Below are 15,018 nucleotides of genomic sequence, written 5' to 3'. Positions count from 1 at the left end.
CACCTCGTCGCCAGTCCACGGTAATAAATCCCTGGTCTTACTTTTCATCAGTGTTGTTCTTCCTCCAAAGTATTTTCTGTAGACAATCTGCTTCCAGTTTACACCGCCACGCGCATGCCCAGTGCATGTGCACGTCAGGGTTGGGATAAAAGTCCTTTTTGATGTTCACGAAATGTGGTGCAAGCATTGTTCTCATCTCTAGGACCAAATTTCTTTCTTTCTTTTTCTTTTATTATTATTTTCGCCTGACGGGAAGTCAGCATTTTCATTTTACGAACACATGTTTAAGGACTTTAGACTTTTGTCCATTATCTGTTTTAGTCTTTGTAATTGAACTGAATCTTCAAATATTGCTTTATAATAAGATGTGAACATGTATCTAGTAGGTGAAAATGGTTAACAGGAACTAAATGGACTAAATGTATGTCTGTGTACATTTACAGGTATGTGTGTATGTATGTATGGATGCATTTATATATATATATATATATATATATATATATATATATATATATATATATATACACACACACACACACAGTATATATACTGTATATATATGTATGGTATACAGTATATGGTGCTTTATGACACCAGTATTTTACCAAGTATTTTACTTCATTGTTGTTGGTGTTCTTGGTTTTATTTGCTGTTTTTCTGGAAAGCACTTTGTAACCTTGTTAAGAAAAGTGCTATAGAAACAAAGTTTATTATTATTATATTATTATAAATCAAATGGGAACCGCTGAGCCAAATAAGCACCAAATACGGGATTGGTGGTAGTGAGGAGGGAGGGGCTGCTTAAAGGAATCTGGGCTGAAAATAACATTGCTTTTTCTTACATAATTCACAGAGAGATCTTTACACACAGTAAGACATTTCATCGCTATTTTTGTACATGATATATGTAGTTCCATACAGATCAAGTAGTGCACTTATGCTTTAGTGTTTAGTTTATCACATGGAAAAAGTGAAACTTTCTTCTTCGTAGCATTCTTATAATCAATAGACATCGCTCTTGTCAAACCCCAAACACAGACTGTTACTTTTCTGCAAAGTTGTACTTGGTTGAGATAAAATAATTCAATTTGACCTTGTGTGCAGGTTCAACTATTACAGCCAAGCTCACGTGTGCTAGCTAATCACAGCAGTGTAGTGGTCGGCAGTTAAAACATTTAGGTGGTTAGGTAAGGTTACTTTAGCTGCTGGATTAAAGGGTCTGTTGAACGTACAGGATACCTTTTGTGGTGACGTCATAGGTTTTTAAATCTCTTTTCTCGGCTAGAGGGAAGTTTTTCAAATATGAAAAGTCCATGAATTAAAAACTCAGAATAGAAAGAGTCATAACCGACCTTGTTTGCAGTTCGAGGCTAGGGTTGGGTATCGTTTGGATTTTTACGATTACGATGCCGAACCGGTACTTTTAAAACGATTACGATTCCTAAACCGATTCTTGAAAAACTGAAAAAGTGTCTACTACTAGCGATCATGTGCAGTGAATGGTTAATATGCTTTTACGTCCGTTTTGGTGAGCCCAGAGGGGAAATATGGCATTTTAAAAGTATCTTACGTTTACGGTAGCCAGCTAACGGTAGACTACATAGAAAGGGTGATATTTTTACGGTCCGATTCCTACCGGTTGCGTAGGAACTGGTTCCATAGTGGAACCGGGTTTTCGGTACCCAACCCTATTCGAGGTGCCCTGGCAACAGTTTTACAGGTGTCTCTTTTACAATGGTGGCCTATGGCGAAAATCCTTTGTGGGCCAGAAGGGGGATTTTTCAGTGCAATAACGCTGGTGGCCACTGGAAATAATTGGCAGAAAGGCTGAGCGCTGTTCCAGGGTGGCTGGATCACGCAGTAAATATGTTCCATTTTCATGTGTATGTGTCTGTGTATGTGGTGTGTGTCTGCCAGGACAGAAGTGAAGGGAGGGGGGAGCAGCGTAACATCCATCTACAATCACACAGCTCTGGAGGTCAGAATGTCAAACAGACCAGCAACAAGGTACTTCAGTCACACGCACGCACGTGTATATCTGCATGTGTAATGTAAATGTAGCTTTTTTCTGACTGTATTATGTGAGCCATTTTAACCACACTCTCCCCACGCGTACACACACAACAGCTCTACGTACTACTATAAATCCGCCTTTACTTTGCATTCTAGTAGCGCTAGTTTCCTAGTGAGTAAATACGTTATTATGAGCTCTTTTTAAGATATGATGGTGCCTGACCTTTAAGTGCTTTGTAGGTGAGGAGAAGGATTTTAAATTAAATCCTTGATTTTACAGGGAGCCAGTGCAGAGAAGGTAGGCCTAATACATGAGGAATATGATATTTTTCTTAGTTTTTCTCAGTACACTTTCCGCAGCATTCTGGATCAACTGGAGAGGTTTTTAAACCCAGCGGTTTAAAAATACGATTTTCCGATTCAAATCGATCTTCATTTGAATGATCCGATATCGATTCATACAAACCTGATATCAGTCTTTCAAGAGGCTCTGTTTTAAAGCTAGAGTTAAAATATTGGTATTCTATGAACCTATGATCTAAGAAATCCATGTCATGCTAAATAACGCTGCAAAGTTAAAATGAGGTTTCGAGTTTTAATTTTTAGGTATTTGCCATACCTCGGAAGCCAAACACCCCTCAGAAGCTTTTTTCACCAAGTTCTAACATTGGGAGAATTAGCGTAGAGTAGCTTTATCAGCTGATTTCCTTACGCAGAGGCTAATGGATCGCGTTCTTGTCATCATCCCACTAATACGTTCCAATGATACCAAACGTCTACAGTAGTGATATATAGGTTATGCTTCCATACACGATGGATTGAAAGTTTGTATACCGCAGTTTTATGTAAATAACACTTCCCTGTTGGCTTCTGCTCTTGCTGTTTTTTGCTGTTGTTGTTGTTAAGACGAGTGCTTAGGGACATCTACAAATTACCAACACTGAAAGAGATGCAACAAAAATATATTTTAATTTAACTTATTTTTAAAGTAAGTGCTGTAATATAACTAGCAGGAGACAAGTTGTTATTGAGGTAAGTTTGAGACACATTACCTTATTTAATCATTAAATTAATAAATATTTTTGTTGCATCTCTTTTCGGTGTTGTAATTTGTAGACGGCCCTAAGCACTCTTACTGCCCGGTAGTAACAGCAGCAGCAGCAGCAGAGAGCAGAAGCAAGTGTTATTTACATAAACTTCTGGTGTACTTACAAACTTTGCAATCCATCGTTTTATGAGTGCATAACCTATTTGTACTACTGTAGACGTTTGGTATCATTTCGGGCATTATTAGTGGGGTAATGTTAAGAGACACTTCGGATCCATTAGCCTCTGCGCTAAGCTATTCAGCTGATAACACTACGCTACGCTAACGCTCCCAATGTTCGACCCAGGTGAAAAAAGCTTCTGGGGGGGTGTTTGGCTCGAGGTCATGGTGCAAAGGACCCTAGGATGAAATTACTCCGAACCATCACTTTAAGCTTGATTTATGGTTCTGCGGAGGCTCCACGCAGAGCTTTCGCCGTAGCCTACGTAAGTGGCCTGATGTTTACACTTGTGCGTTGGTGTGTGCGTCGAGCCGGCATGTGTGTGTGTGTGTGGGGAGTGGGTGGTAGAGCGAGGGAGAAAGCGAGAGAGTGACGGCGATTATCTTCAAAGTGAGTAGCGACTCTAGAGTCCTAGTGAGAGAAACAAAGTGTCTCCTCTGTTCTTTCTGACCACGGTGAGACATCTGGAGCAGGAAAAGTTAACCGTCTCCTTGATTTCATGTTGTTTGTGGAGAAGGAGAACCAGGAAATGAGTCGGGGGGGAAATGCAACGCTACCAAGACACGGCCAAGAGACGTACGCTGCAGCAACTTGTAGTTAAATCATTCGAGAGGTGCACATCCGGCGTGCAATTCTTTTTTTTTTTTGCAGGGTGGTAGGGGAAGACTCATCCCTGATTGGCTCGCCCTGACATTCTTACCCTAACCATAACCAATCCCACTCCTCTTGCCTAAACCTAACCAACCCAACCAGAGCAGGCAGCGAGTACTAGCCATTCAGGGATGAGTTCCCTAATGAATATTCATGAGTCTTCCCCTACCAGCCTGCATGTCGCAGGCAGCGTGCAATATCTTTTTCCCCACTATGGCCACGCCAAGAACCGCCCTTCAATAGCTACTATTGGCCAGGCGTCCATGCTTACGCAAGGTAACCTGATTTGTACAGGTCCTATCCCCTGACCAATCGGATATCCTAACCTTAACCACTCGAGGTCAATGCCTAACCCCAACCAATCGGGCTGCTATTGAAGGGCGGGTCTTGGCGTGGCCATAGTGGGAAAAATATGTTTGCGTCCGGTGTAGGTTCAAGTCTCCACGTACCTACGTACGTAGCAACGGCGTAGATTTTACGATGAAGTATAAATCAAGCTTTAGGCTCAATTTTGGCAAGGGGAAAAACTGCCATGGCCATTTTCCCAGATGTATGGCTTTAGGTATACCGTCTCTGCAATAAAGAAACCACTTTTTCTGTCTCTTTGTAACTGCTTTGGGGTCAATTCTCAATGACGACATTAATAATATTTCTTTAAAGGAACCAGGTTAAAGGTTTTTTTTTGGGTAGGATTTCCAGCATTAGTTCTCTGAAAATCTCTTTCATGTCCAAGCTAAATTGGTATAGTAACTGAAATGTCCCCGATGGAAACGATAATTAACCAAAACCGAAAATCAAATTGAATCGGGACCTTGTGAATTGAAATCAAATTGATTCAGGTAATCAGTGGCGATACCCAGCCCTTCTTATTGGAGCAACACCTCTCTTTAGTGAACATTGCGTTTTGATTTTTGTGACTGTTATATTATGTTTTCTCCCAGGAGGAGCTGTTTCAGTGGTGGGGAGAGTGGTCCAGTTGGTCCTCTTGTTCCAGGAGCTGTGGAGGAGGAGTGAGGAGTCAGGAGAGACACTGTCTCATACAGAGGTAGTGTGTTCAAAAAACTATATGGTTGCATACACACAATGGCACAAGGATTTCTGTTACTCTTCTTTCTTAAAGTGCTCATATTATGCTTTTTGCCTTTTTTCCCTTACCTTTATCGTGTTATATATCTTTTTTGTGCACGTTATAGGTTTACAAAGTGAAAAATCCCAAAGTCCACCCCAAAGGGACTTACCATCTCCAACAGAAAACACTGTTCTATTGAACACTGTGTATTAAATGTTGTAAGTTACATATGACCAAAATAAACTAAACTAAACCTCCATGAGCCATGAAGCAGCAGGGACATCTATTTAGAGCGCCTCATTTTAATTATTAAAATATCTTTATCATTTGGGGCTTTTTAGAAAACACCGATCGTCATTTCTCAGCATTTTCTGACAGTTTATAGACCAAACAACTAATCGGTTAATCGAGAAAATGATCGACCGATTAATCGGCAATGAAAATAATCGGTTAGTTGCAGCCATAGCACAGTTATAACTAAAAGAAAAACGCACTGGAAGAATGAGTTGAGACGTGGCCGTATAGTAGGAGGGAAGAGAGCGTTGGTAGACTGTGTGTTTGTAGCCATCTTGTTACCTTTGACCTCCCCGTCTGACTTGCGGAATGTCTGTCAACCAAGATTAACGCCACCGTGCCCCCACTGTTGGCCCTCATCCCCCACCTCCCCCTTTCTTTCTTCCGTCTTTCTTCTTCTCCTTCCCATTTTCTTCTCTCGTCTGTCCCTTTCCGTTTTTTTTTTATACCCTTTTTCTCTCAACTCCAATTCTTTTATTTCCACATTCTTCTCCTCTTCTTACTCCCTGCCCTGTGCACCTCCTCCCCATTTCCCCTGCTTTTTTCCTCCCTCCTCTTCCTCTTCCTCTCCTGCGCTACCTTCATCACCTTCTACCAATTAGATGTGACACTGTCACATAGTGACCTCCCGCTCACCTCTTCCTGCGGTCTCTCCTGCTTTACCGTCTAAACAGTGACTGTAGGAGGATGGGCGACACAGACAGACAGACAGACAGACAGACAGACAGACAGAGGAGGTGTATGCGGGGGCGCGGTTAACACGGTAATGAAAGACAGATGCATGAACTCCATGCTGGACTCCTGTAGGTCCTCCCCAACGCACACAGAATTAGGATCATGTTAACCATAAACTACGGCACTCTAAGACAGATTTTCCTTGGTACGTCTGTTGCAAACACATGTTAGTTGTTGCGAAATTTTGCAACCTTGTGAAGTTCTGAGACCCTTGAGATGTGCTTCCATCAGCTTGTTAAAAAGAGAATAAAGCGGTCCTTACTGCTTTTACAGTAAGAAAACACATTCAAGGGCGCCCCGGGTAGCTCACCTAGTGGGGCGCGCGCCCATGTGTAGAGGTTCACTCCTCGACGCAGCGGCCGCAGGTTCGACTCTGACTTGCGGCCCTTGGCTGCATGTCATTCCCCCTCTCTCTCCCCTTTCATGTCTTCAGCTGTCCTATAAAAATAAGGGCCTAAAAATGCCCACAAAATTATCTAAAAAAGGAAAACATTCAAGTTGTAAGTGTTTTTCAGAGTTAGCTAGTGTTGATCACATGTTGTGTTTCCTCTGCACACATAAATGTATGAACTTAATAGTCACACAACCACAATATGACGTTCGTACATCACAATGTCCACCTTATGAATAGGGCGGGATATCGCCAATGATTTATCAATTTCATTCCGATTCACAGGGTCCCAATTTGATTATATTACCGGTTTGATTCAAAATCAATTAGGTTAGGGAAATTTCAGTTACAATACCAATTTTGCTTGGATATAAAAGAGATTCTCAGAGAACTTATGCTGTAAATTGAAGAAGCAACGTGCACATATCTTTTATAATGTACCAGGTTAATGTTTACATTAAGAATTGACATCCCAAAAATTAGTTTACAGTACTTTTTACTTTATGAATCGATATCCGATCACTCAAACAGGATGCAGGAAGGAAGCAGGAAGTTTAACATCCAATCACAGTAATGCTGCTAACACATACAATTAGACAATGCACAGGCAACTTAGTGATAGCCCTGCCGTTGTGGTCTTGAAATAAAATCCTGAGTCTTCTTCATCTGAGACCGAGACGAGACCGAGACCTTCAAAAGTGATCTTGGAGACTACAACACTGGATTGTGCAGTGATTGATTTAGACAGTGTTTACAGCCTACATCTTTAGATATGAAGGGGGTATTATCTTTTTTATTACAACTAAGCTAACTCAAGGAACTGCTGAAAAGTGGTCGGAAAGCAGCCTTTATAGAATGAAGTGCTTCTCACTTGGGAAAATGGAGTGCTGCAACAAAAAGAAGGTAGAACTTACAGCTGAAAAAGCAAAATATTTAACAAGTGATGGTTATAAATGTGGTGGTAGTTAGTAGTTTGAGACAGTTATGGGGATAACATTAGAATTGGTCAGAATGAAGCACTTTGAATGTGTCTGAGAAGTGTGTATATAAGTACTGTTTGCTCATGGTGACAGCTGCTATAGCAACTCATTACGGAAACATACTCACTTTTTTATGATGAGCACTAAATGTCAGTGAATCACAAAGTAGTGTTTATTCCACAAAGAAATAGTAATGGGGGAGATGTCAAGTAAAGCTGTGAATGGGCATAATTGACTGTATACCAGAGGAAAGTTTTGGATAAAGGTGGCTGTGGATGGTTCTGACTAAATAGTGCATTTATTTTAGAAGCGTAGCCTTGAAATCAAGCAACATATTATACCTCTAAGAGTTTTTTTTTTATAAACTCTGTTTACTGTCTTTTTTTTAAACAAAAACAGTGGCATAATAGAGTTCCAACAGCTACACACGCACATACATAAACGTGTGTAGACAGATCATCCTAACATTAATTGCTTTACACATACAGTACGTACAGAGTAAATCAAGTATACACAAAGTATACATTACCAGTGATCTTTGTTAGTTAATGTCCATGGTATATTTGCCAAGAGTAAGTTCATAATAGATGTTACTAACGCATCATGAGTTGCCGGTTTCATACATTTCTAGGCCATCACCCTCCCCCTGTGATACTGGAATGATAGCGTTGGATGCAAAGCTGAAGGCATTGGCAATCTATCATTTTATGCACCTTGTGTGTTGTCCATGTAAATACAGTGCATTAACCATGTTGTATTCTGTCTCTGTCTCAGGCTGTCCACCACCCAGAATGTAAACAGCTCATATTGTGTTGGCTCTCCTAAACAGTACCAGCTCTGTCCAGACCAGGTATGAGGCTACAATTATATTAATACAATATACGGATTGATTTTCTATTATGTCCTTAAGAACCCAGAGGGTAATGCAGTGGTTCCCAAACTGGGGGGGTGGGGGACGGGGCGTGTTTGCACGGATGCTAAATATAAATAAATGATGCATGGCTCTGCTGCACTGCTAGCAAAGCATGGACAAGTTTGTGAAAGGACTGCCGGGTAAACGTAAAGCAGACGATGAAGCTACACCAAACACCTCCACAACTACCAAAACAAAGGCAAGAAAATATGTAGCGGTGACCACAATTTCCCAGTCAAATCCCTTTGTGTCTCACTGACTATCCCTTCACGGAGAGAAACAGCAGATTGGTGCGCACTCCTCTCTCTTTCTCTCTCTGTCTATCTCTCCCCTTCGCGGAGAAACAGCTGATCTCAATTCAAAGGGGTTTTATTGGCATGGAAAACAGATGTTTACATCGCCAAAGCAAGTGTGAAATAAAACAAAAATGTGCATAAAAAAAGTAACTATCCACTAGCCTAAACATTGCAACATTGTAATCAAATATTGATCAATGTAAATAGGTTAAGTTTAACTAATATAAACACATAGACCTATATATTCAGATTTTATCTACAAAAGGGGGGCCTACTGAAAAAGTTTGGGAACCACTGGGCTAGTGGAAGACACTAGTAAAAAGCCAACAAGCTCAACCCTGTAAGCTGCAGGTGTCCTTTTCTACATGTGTTTGTGTATATTGTGTTGTGTGTTTTGAAGCCCTGTCCCAGCCCAAGTGTGAGCTTCAAACAGCACCAGTGTTCCCAATTCAATTCCAAAGCATTTGGAAGAAGATACTATCAGTGGATACCTCTTTACCCAGGTATAATATCAAATCTATTCGTCTTTGTTCCCAGTTTTTTTTCCATCGTTCGTTCTGTCTGTCTGTCAGGTATCAATCTTTAACACAGTCTATGGAAACCACAATGCCTTGGTCTCCATACTCTTTCAGCTGTCTATCCTGGCCATTAACATTCACAACCTGGCTGTTGTCCTTTTGTTGAATAAATTAAAGTAAATTGTTGTGTGAAAGATTGAGTTTGCTCATCTACCACTTTCAGTTAGCTGAGTTTATCTGTTTATCTATCATACTTTCAGAAAATATGCCAGACTTAGCCAGAAAGGATAATTTTCATCTGTACTCAGGCAATAGTTAAAAGCACAGACGTTATAATAAAGCATCGAAAATACAATCAATGCTAAAAAGCAGAAACAAACAGCCTGCACTACAGAGAGACATCTCTTAGGACACACATAATCAATTACAGATAGCATTACAACACAATATAAAGTAGGAGCAGCACTTACTCTAAGCATAATAATGACAAAAGAGACAAGAAACAACACAAGTTTCTCTTAATGTTGTAGAGAAGGACTGATAGTTGGCACAGTTTCTTAGGTAAGTCGTTCCAATCCTGGGATGATCTGACAGAAAAAGCAGATTGGCCAAAACTACTTTGTCTCCTCGGAGTAAGACAATCACCTCTAGTTCGAAAAAGTGAAGAAACGGTAGCACATCTCCTCGTCTCAAGTTCCCAAAGTTAAGGAAGACAAAATACTGTCGAAGAAGGCTTTGTGCCGAAACGTGTCAGCGTCGATTTATTGTGATGTGAGCCTAATTAAACAAGTGAAATGATTTGAAATGAAAGGATTTTGTCCTCCTTAACGTGAGATGTGATACCTTTTCTTTACTTTTTGGAACATGCCTATTAGATTTTGGGGTCAGCACTCAACTGAGAATCTCCATTGTTGAAGCGCAAACTCCTTTTTCATCTCAATCTCCTCTAGTTGTTGCTCTTGTAGTAGTTAAAGCCGTACTAGGCAACTTTGCACTTGGGCAATCCCAAATGATAACCGCATGTAACTAATTGAATTTTGTAGACGTCATTGCACAGAATCCTATATTATGATGTCACTAAAGTAAATGTCTTTTTAAATATGTAATTTCCTGTGTAGCTGATTACATCAGCATCTCCAATAAGCCCTGTGACCTGCAGTGTACAACCATCAGCGGCGAGCGACAGCTGCTAGTTCCCGCCCACGATGGTACATTCTGCCGCGATGCCAAATACCATGGAGTCTGTATAGAGGGAATATGTCAGGTAACCCAACAAGAAAAAGATCTGATTTTATTTTTCTGGAAGAATTACTTATATGAATATCACTGAGTTTTTATTTAACTTTTAGCAAATGTTTCTGTGTCTTCAGATGAGAGAAATCCACTGCCTGGATGAGTGAAGCCTCTAAATAAACTAACGACCTGAGTCATTTTCAATTTCTCTTCTCCTCCAGCCTGTAGGTTGTGATGGAGAGCTCTACAGCAGTAAGACAGTAGACAGATGCGGAGTATGTGGAGGCAACGGGACATCTTGCCAGCGCATCTCTGGATCATACAGGAAGGCACTCGCACAGTTAGGTAACACACACACAAACACACATGTAGACAGATGTGCATTCAAGTATAAATTGAATTATTCATGAATCAAGTTATCTGGTGTTGAATTTGGTTACAATGGCACTGCAACACTACATATGCTGGATCAACATTTCTATTCCATCATATTTCTATCAGTCAGCCGTTGCCTTTTGAAGGTAGCCAGGTTGACACCTGACCCTTCTCAGTTGTAAATGAGAGTGGGTCTGGGGAACGTTCATTCACAGTTCATTTCCAAAGGGGCGTCACCAACGGACGCCGCTCAAATGCCTCTGGGCGCAATTGGACAGTCCTTCAACCAATCGGACCAACGATCCGGGTGACGTAGCAGCGACCGCGGCATCAACGGGTTGCTGCGCTTCGGTGGCCGTCATGTTGAATGTAAACAAAAAGCCGCTCGCCGTCGCTGCGCTATCGTCATCGTGTAAAGCCCGACTCAACGGTTGTGATTGGTGCCTCGATTTGGAAAAATTGGAAATGGGCTTGAACGGGCTCTTGGCCAGACTGACTTGCAGAGCAAATCTTAAATTTGCCGGAAGTTCGTCAAGGTTTTCTCAGGCTATTTTGAAGATTTTCTGGGCCTTCAGCAACCCTTCTCATCCAAATTGTACTGTAATTAATTATTGTAGAATGAACATAGACTGTAAAAATAATGGACAGAGCTTCCGGGCCTGAAAAGTGAAGCCAACACGGAAGTGCCTTAAACCTGCATTCTATCTTATTTCCAGCAGGGGGCGACTCCACTGGCTCCAAAGAAGTCTGTCTCTATAGAAGTCAATGGGAAAACGCCCCTACTTCTCACTTGATTTATCACCTCAGTAAACATTTTCATAATGAGTTTATGGTCTCAATCGTTAGTTTCAAGTCTTCTTCAATACAGCATGATGTTCATTTTGTAAATTATGGTCACATTTATTTTAAAATAGACCATAAAGCAGGGGATGCTTTAGGGGCGTGGCTACACACCGACCTGTCAATCATGACAGGCTTAGCAATGCTAAGATGACACTGTGTGAGTACATTAAAATAGACCTGAACTTGTTTTTGGGTGTTGTCCGTGTTTTCGTCTTAAACTTTGGCCCTCTCACTGTGTGTTTTCACTTCAGCAAAGTTCACTGGAAAATGTTGGTCACCTAAAAATGTCTTGTTCAGTGTTCTGCCAAACAAGCTAGTGTTAGCTGGTAATTTAAGGGATAGTTTGCCGATTTTCTGTTCTGTCCTACGTGCAGATGAATGGCGGCAGTACCTGGAAGTCTGTGTTTAGACGCCAGTAAATCTCCACTGGATGGACTGTCCTCAAAAGGGTTGAAAATCAGCAACTTTTCCTCCTTTAGCGTTTAGCTTAGCGCAGAGCCTTTGCAACCATAAACAACACTGGTTGGCAGGGTCATCCTCCTCAGCTCCATGCACTCGGGAAAAATCATCACATCCGGTTGCAAAAAAACATGATGGCTTTTCTTTTCAGGCACACACACCACACACACACACACACACACACACACACACACACACACACACACACACACACACACACACACACACACACACACAGTACACTAATGTTAACAGTACTAACAGTAAGGTACTTAGCTAGCTCAAGTAGGTTCAAGTTTTTTACTTTGAACTTAAAACAACAAAATGTCTAGTACAACACAGACAAGAAATATGATCAAGGCTTACACTTAATAAATCTTGTAGTAATCCAGTAGTGTCGCTGTAAGGGTGTCTGTCCTCAAATCTGAAACTTAAACGGCTAGCTGCACTAAACAAAGTCTGGTTGTCACTCAAAAACACTTTATCCAATGGGGACGCACGCCTGAAAAGAGCAGGCGAGTCAGGCACTGCCAAGATGGCTCTTCAGAAACCTGTGGATGACGTCATGGAGACTACGTCCATGTTTTATGCAGTCTACTGTATGTGTCTCAACAGAAACGCATTTGGGACATTTTTGCCATGTCTTTTGTTCCATTTAGTACACAATTTTGCTACACTGTTTCCTGATGATTAGTTCACACCTGACAATCGTGCCTGTGTGTGAAGTAGGTGTTTTTGTCATCAGGCTATGTGTTCATCGCCAACATCCCAGCTGGAGCTTCAGACATTCAGATCATAGAGAGACATAAGACGGAGAACATCCTGGGTGAGAACCTACAACTTCTTTCAGGTCAATAAACTGAGTATGAAATCAAATGATTTAAAGCAACATTTAAAGCAAAAAAAAAGTGCCACTGTAACAGTGGTTGTAGGAAGTTTTTTTTTTAATCATTTCTAATATGATCGTATGAAATAAGTTAGGCTAAATATGATCAGGACTTCTATTTGTACCGACTGCATATAGGTTGTTTGGATCTTCTCGTCTAACTCTAACTGGTCTTTCCAAAACAAGAACCAGTAGCTATATTATTAGTACCACTATCTTGAAAATGAATTAATCGTTCTGTGGGGGTTTATTGGGTTCTTGGAGTCCAAGTTTTGAATATCACTGTCTTAGTCCCTTACCCTGATGTTTCCCCTCTTATCTAGCCCTTTCAGATGAAGCTGGTCATTTCTTCTTCAACGGAAACACTCTGTTTGACAATCCTCAAAACTTCCATGTGGCAGGAACAGTGTTTAAATACCGACGTCCAAGCAATATATTCTCTGATGGGCTGGAGTATATCATTGCCCAGGGACCAACACTTCAGGGCCTGAATGTTATGGTAGTACACACACACAAACACACACCAAAAGTATATGTGTCTCATTTTACTTTGTCTGGATCAACGGAAATACATTTCCAGGAGATCGCTTGACATCTAGTGCGTGGCTTGCTCGCTGGATGTCCCTCACCTTCCGCTCTCTGCATTCTCATAATCCCTTCGCTTCGGGAAATAAACTTCGAGCTAGCGAGCCACACGCTGAAAATGGCAAGTTTTGACGAAAATTTGGATCGTGCAACAAGGCAGGCCTGCTTGGTCCTTTCGGGGAATTGTAAAGATTTACAAAGAATAAGTCTACGGCGTCTACTATCTAAGTGGGACGTTTTGTGGACGAAGTACACATGGTGATACGCTGGTATGAGCAAATGACGTTTAAACATGTATCCAGCTAATTTAAAAAAATGTTAACAGTTAATATCATGTACATAATATTGTACGTGGCATTTTCTTTTGCGGAGTGCAAATGTTCAAGTTCCTTCCCGAGACGATTCTGCAGAGCCACCGTCGCTGCGTCTGGAGCTTAGCGCCGCCCAAGACAAATGTTGTTATTGGTTTAAAGAAATGCAAACAAACCAGAGCGTGTTTTTCTCCGATCCCAGAATGTATCTGATGTGTAGCCATACCTTACTCCACAGCAATGCGAGACTACATTTTACTATAATAAAGAACGACTTAACTTCCAGTATGAAGTCATTAACGTGTGATTTTCTCATTGGACATGAAGTACTACAACCTGATTGGGAAGCTCCCCCACATCACCTACGAATACACCATCCCCTGCACATCTCATGACATCACTGCGGCCGAAGGCGTCACCACAGGCCCCTCCCACTCGCATCTTAACCTCACCTATAACGAGGAAAATGAGGACGCCAGAGGGGATCAACTCACAGCGGCGAATCGCAGCAAAGGGAGTGTGACATCTGTCCATCACTTCACCACCCAGCTGGGAGCTGGTGGCCAATCACATGTCCAGCTGCAGGAAGAAGAAGAAGAAGAGGAGAAGGAAGTAGTGGAGATCAGGACACCCAGCCCTCCACCGCCATCTGCCATGTTGGTCTACAGACCGGCTGATGTCACCGGTCATGTGTTCAGCCACAATGATGTCGAGGAGCGAGGACTTCCAGTACCGTCTGGCTACCGTGAGTCAGAGATTGAGCCGTCTTCTAAAAGCTGTGCTTTAGGTTGGACTGTTAGTCAGCTGACAAGTAATCTATCGTGGAGTAAAAATGGGCATAGCTTTCAAAATCAATGATGACATTGTTTCTGTGTCATATAATTGATTGATATCATTATTTTTGTTAATTATAAGGATCCCCATTAGCTGACGCCTAGACGACCAGCCAGTCTTCCTGGGGTCCAAAACAACATAAAATCAGACAATATGAAAACGGAAAATATTAAAACATTTCATGACACCTACAAGAAAAGAAACATAAAATATCAAGGGAAATAAACCAGGAAAACCCCAAACAAAGTATCTAAAAAAAAAAAAAAGAAATTACCTTACACTATATTACACAACATGACACACAGGTTTAGAGTTAACCTCTAGCTAGCTCACAAAGACGGAGAAGGCAAACGGATATTTATTA

The 15,018-nt window shown here is 41.3% G+C and overlaps 1 protein-coding gene across 4 annotated transcripts in view; it reads left to right on the top strand.

Moving 5' to 3' along the window:
* si:ch211-267e7.3 (ADAMTS-like protein 2) overlaps positions 1-15,018 on the top strand; it is a 33,683-nt gene that overhangs the window by 6,492 nt on the left and 12,173 nt on the right. For 2 of the 4 annotated variants that reach the window (XM_039816028.1, XM_039816027.1), the window contains exons 2-10: positions 1,918-2,007; positions 4,874-4,977; positions 8,176-8,251; positions 9,011-9,113; positions 10,247-10,392; positions 10,583-10,706; positions 12,784-12,888; positions 13,248-13,423; positions 14,148-14,565. In XM_039816028.1, coding sequence (XP_039671962.1) covers positions 1,918-2,007; positions 4,874-4,977; positions 8,176-8,251; positions 9,011-9,113; positions 10,247-10,392; positions 10,583-10,706; positions 12,784-12,888; positions 13,248-13,423; positions 14,148-14,565 — 1,342 coding nt within the window. The remainder of the gene's footprint in view (positions 1-1,917; positions 2,008-4,873; positions 4,978-8,175; positions 8,252-9,010; positions 9,114-10,246; positions 10,393-10,582; positions 10,707-12,783; positions 12,889-13,247; positions 13,424-14,147; positions 14,566-15,018) is intronic. The other 2 variants (XM_039816030.1, XM_039816029.1) reach the window with 2 other exon arrangements.

Source organism: Perca fluviatilis, chromosome 11 (genome assembly GCF_010015445.1).
Source record: "Perca fluviatilis chromosome 11, GENO_Pfluv_1.0, whole genome shotgun sequence".
Classification (NCBI taxonomy): Eukaryota; Metazoa; Chordata; class Actinopteri; order Perciformes; family Percidae; genus Perca; species Perca fluviatilis.
The sequence above is the reverse complement of the archived record's forward strand: the minus strand, read 5'-3'. Positions and strand labels throughout refer to the sequence as shown.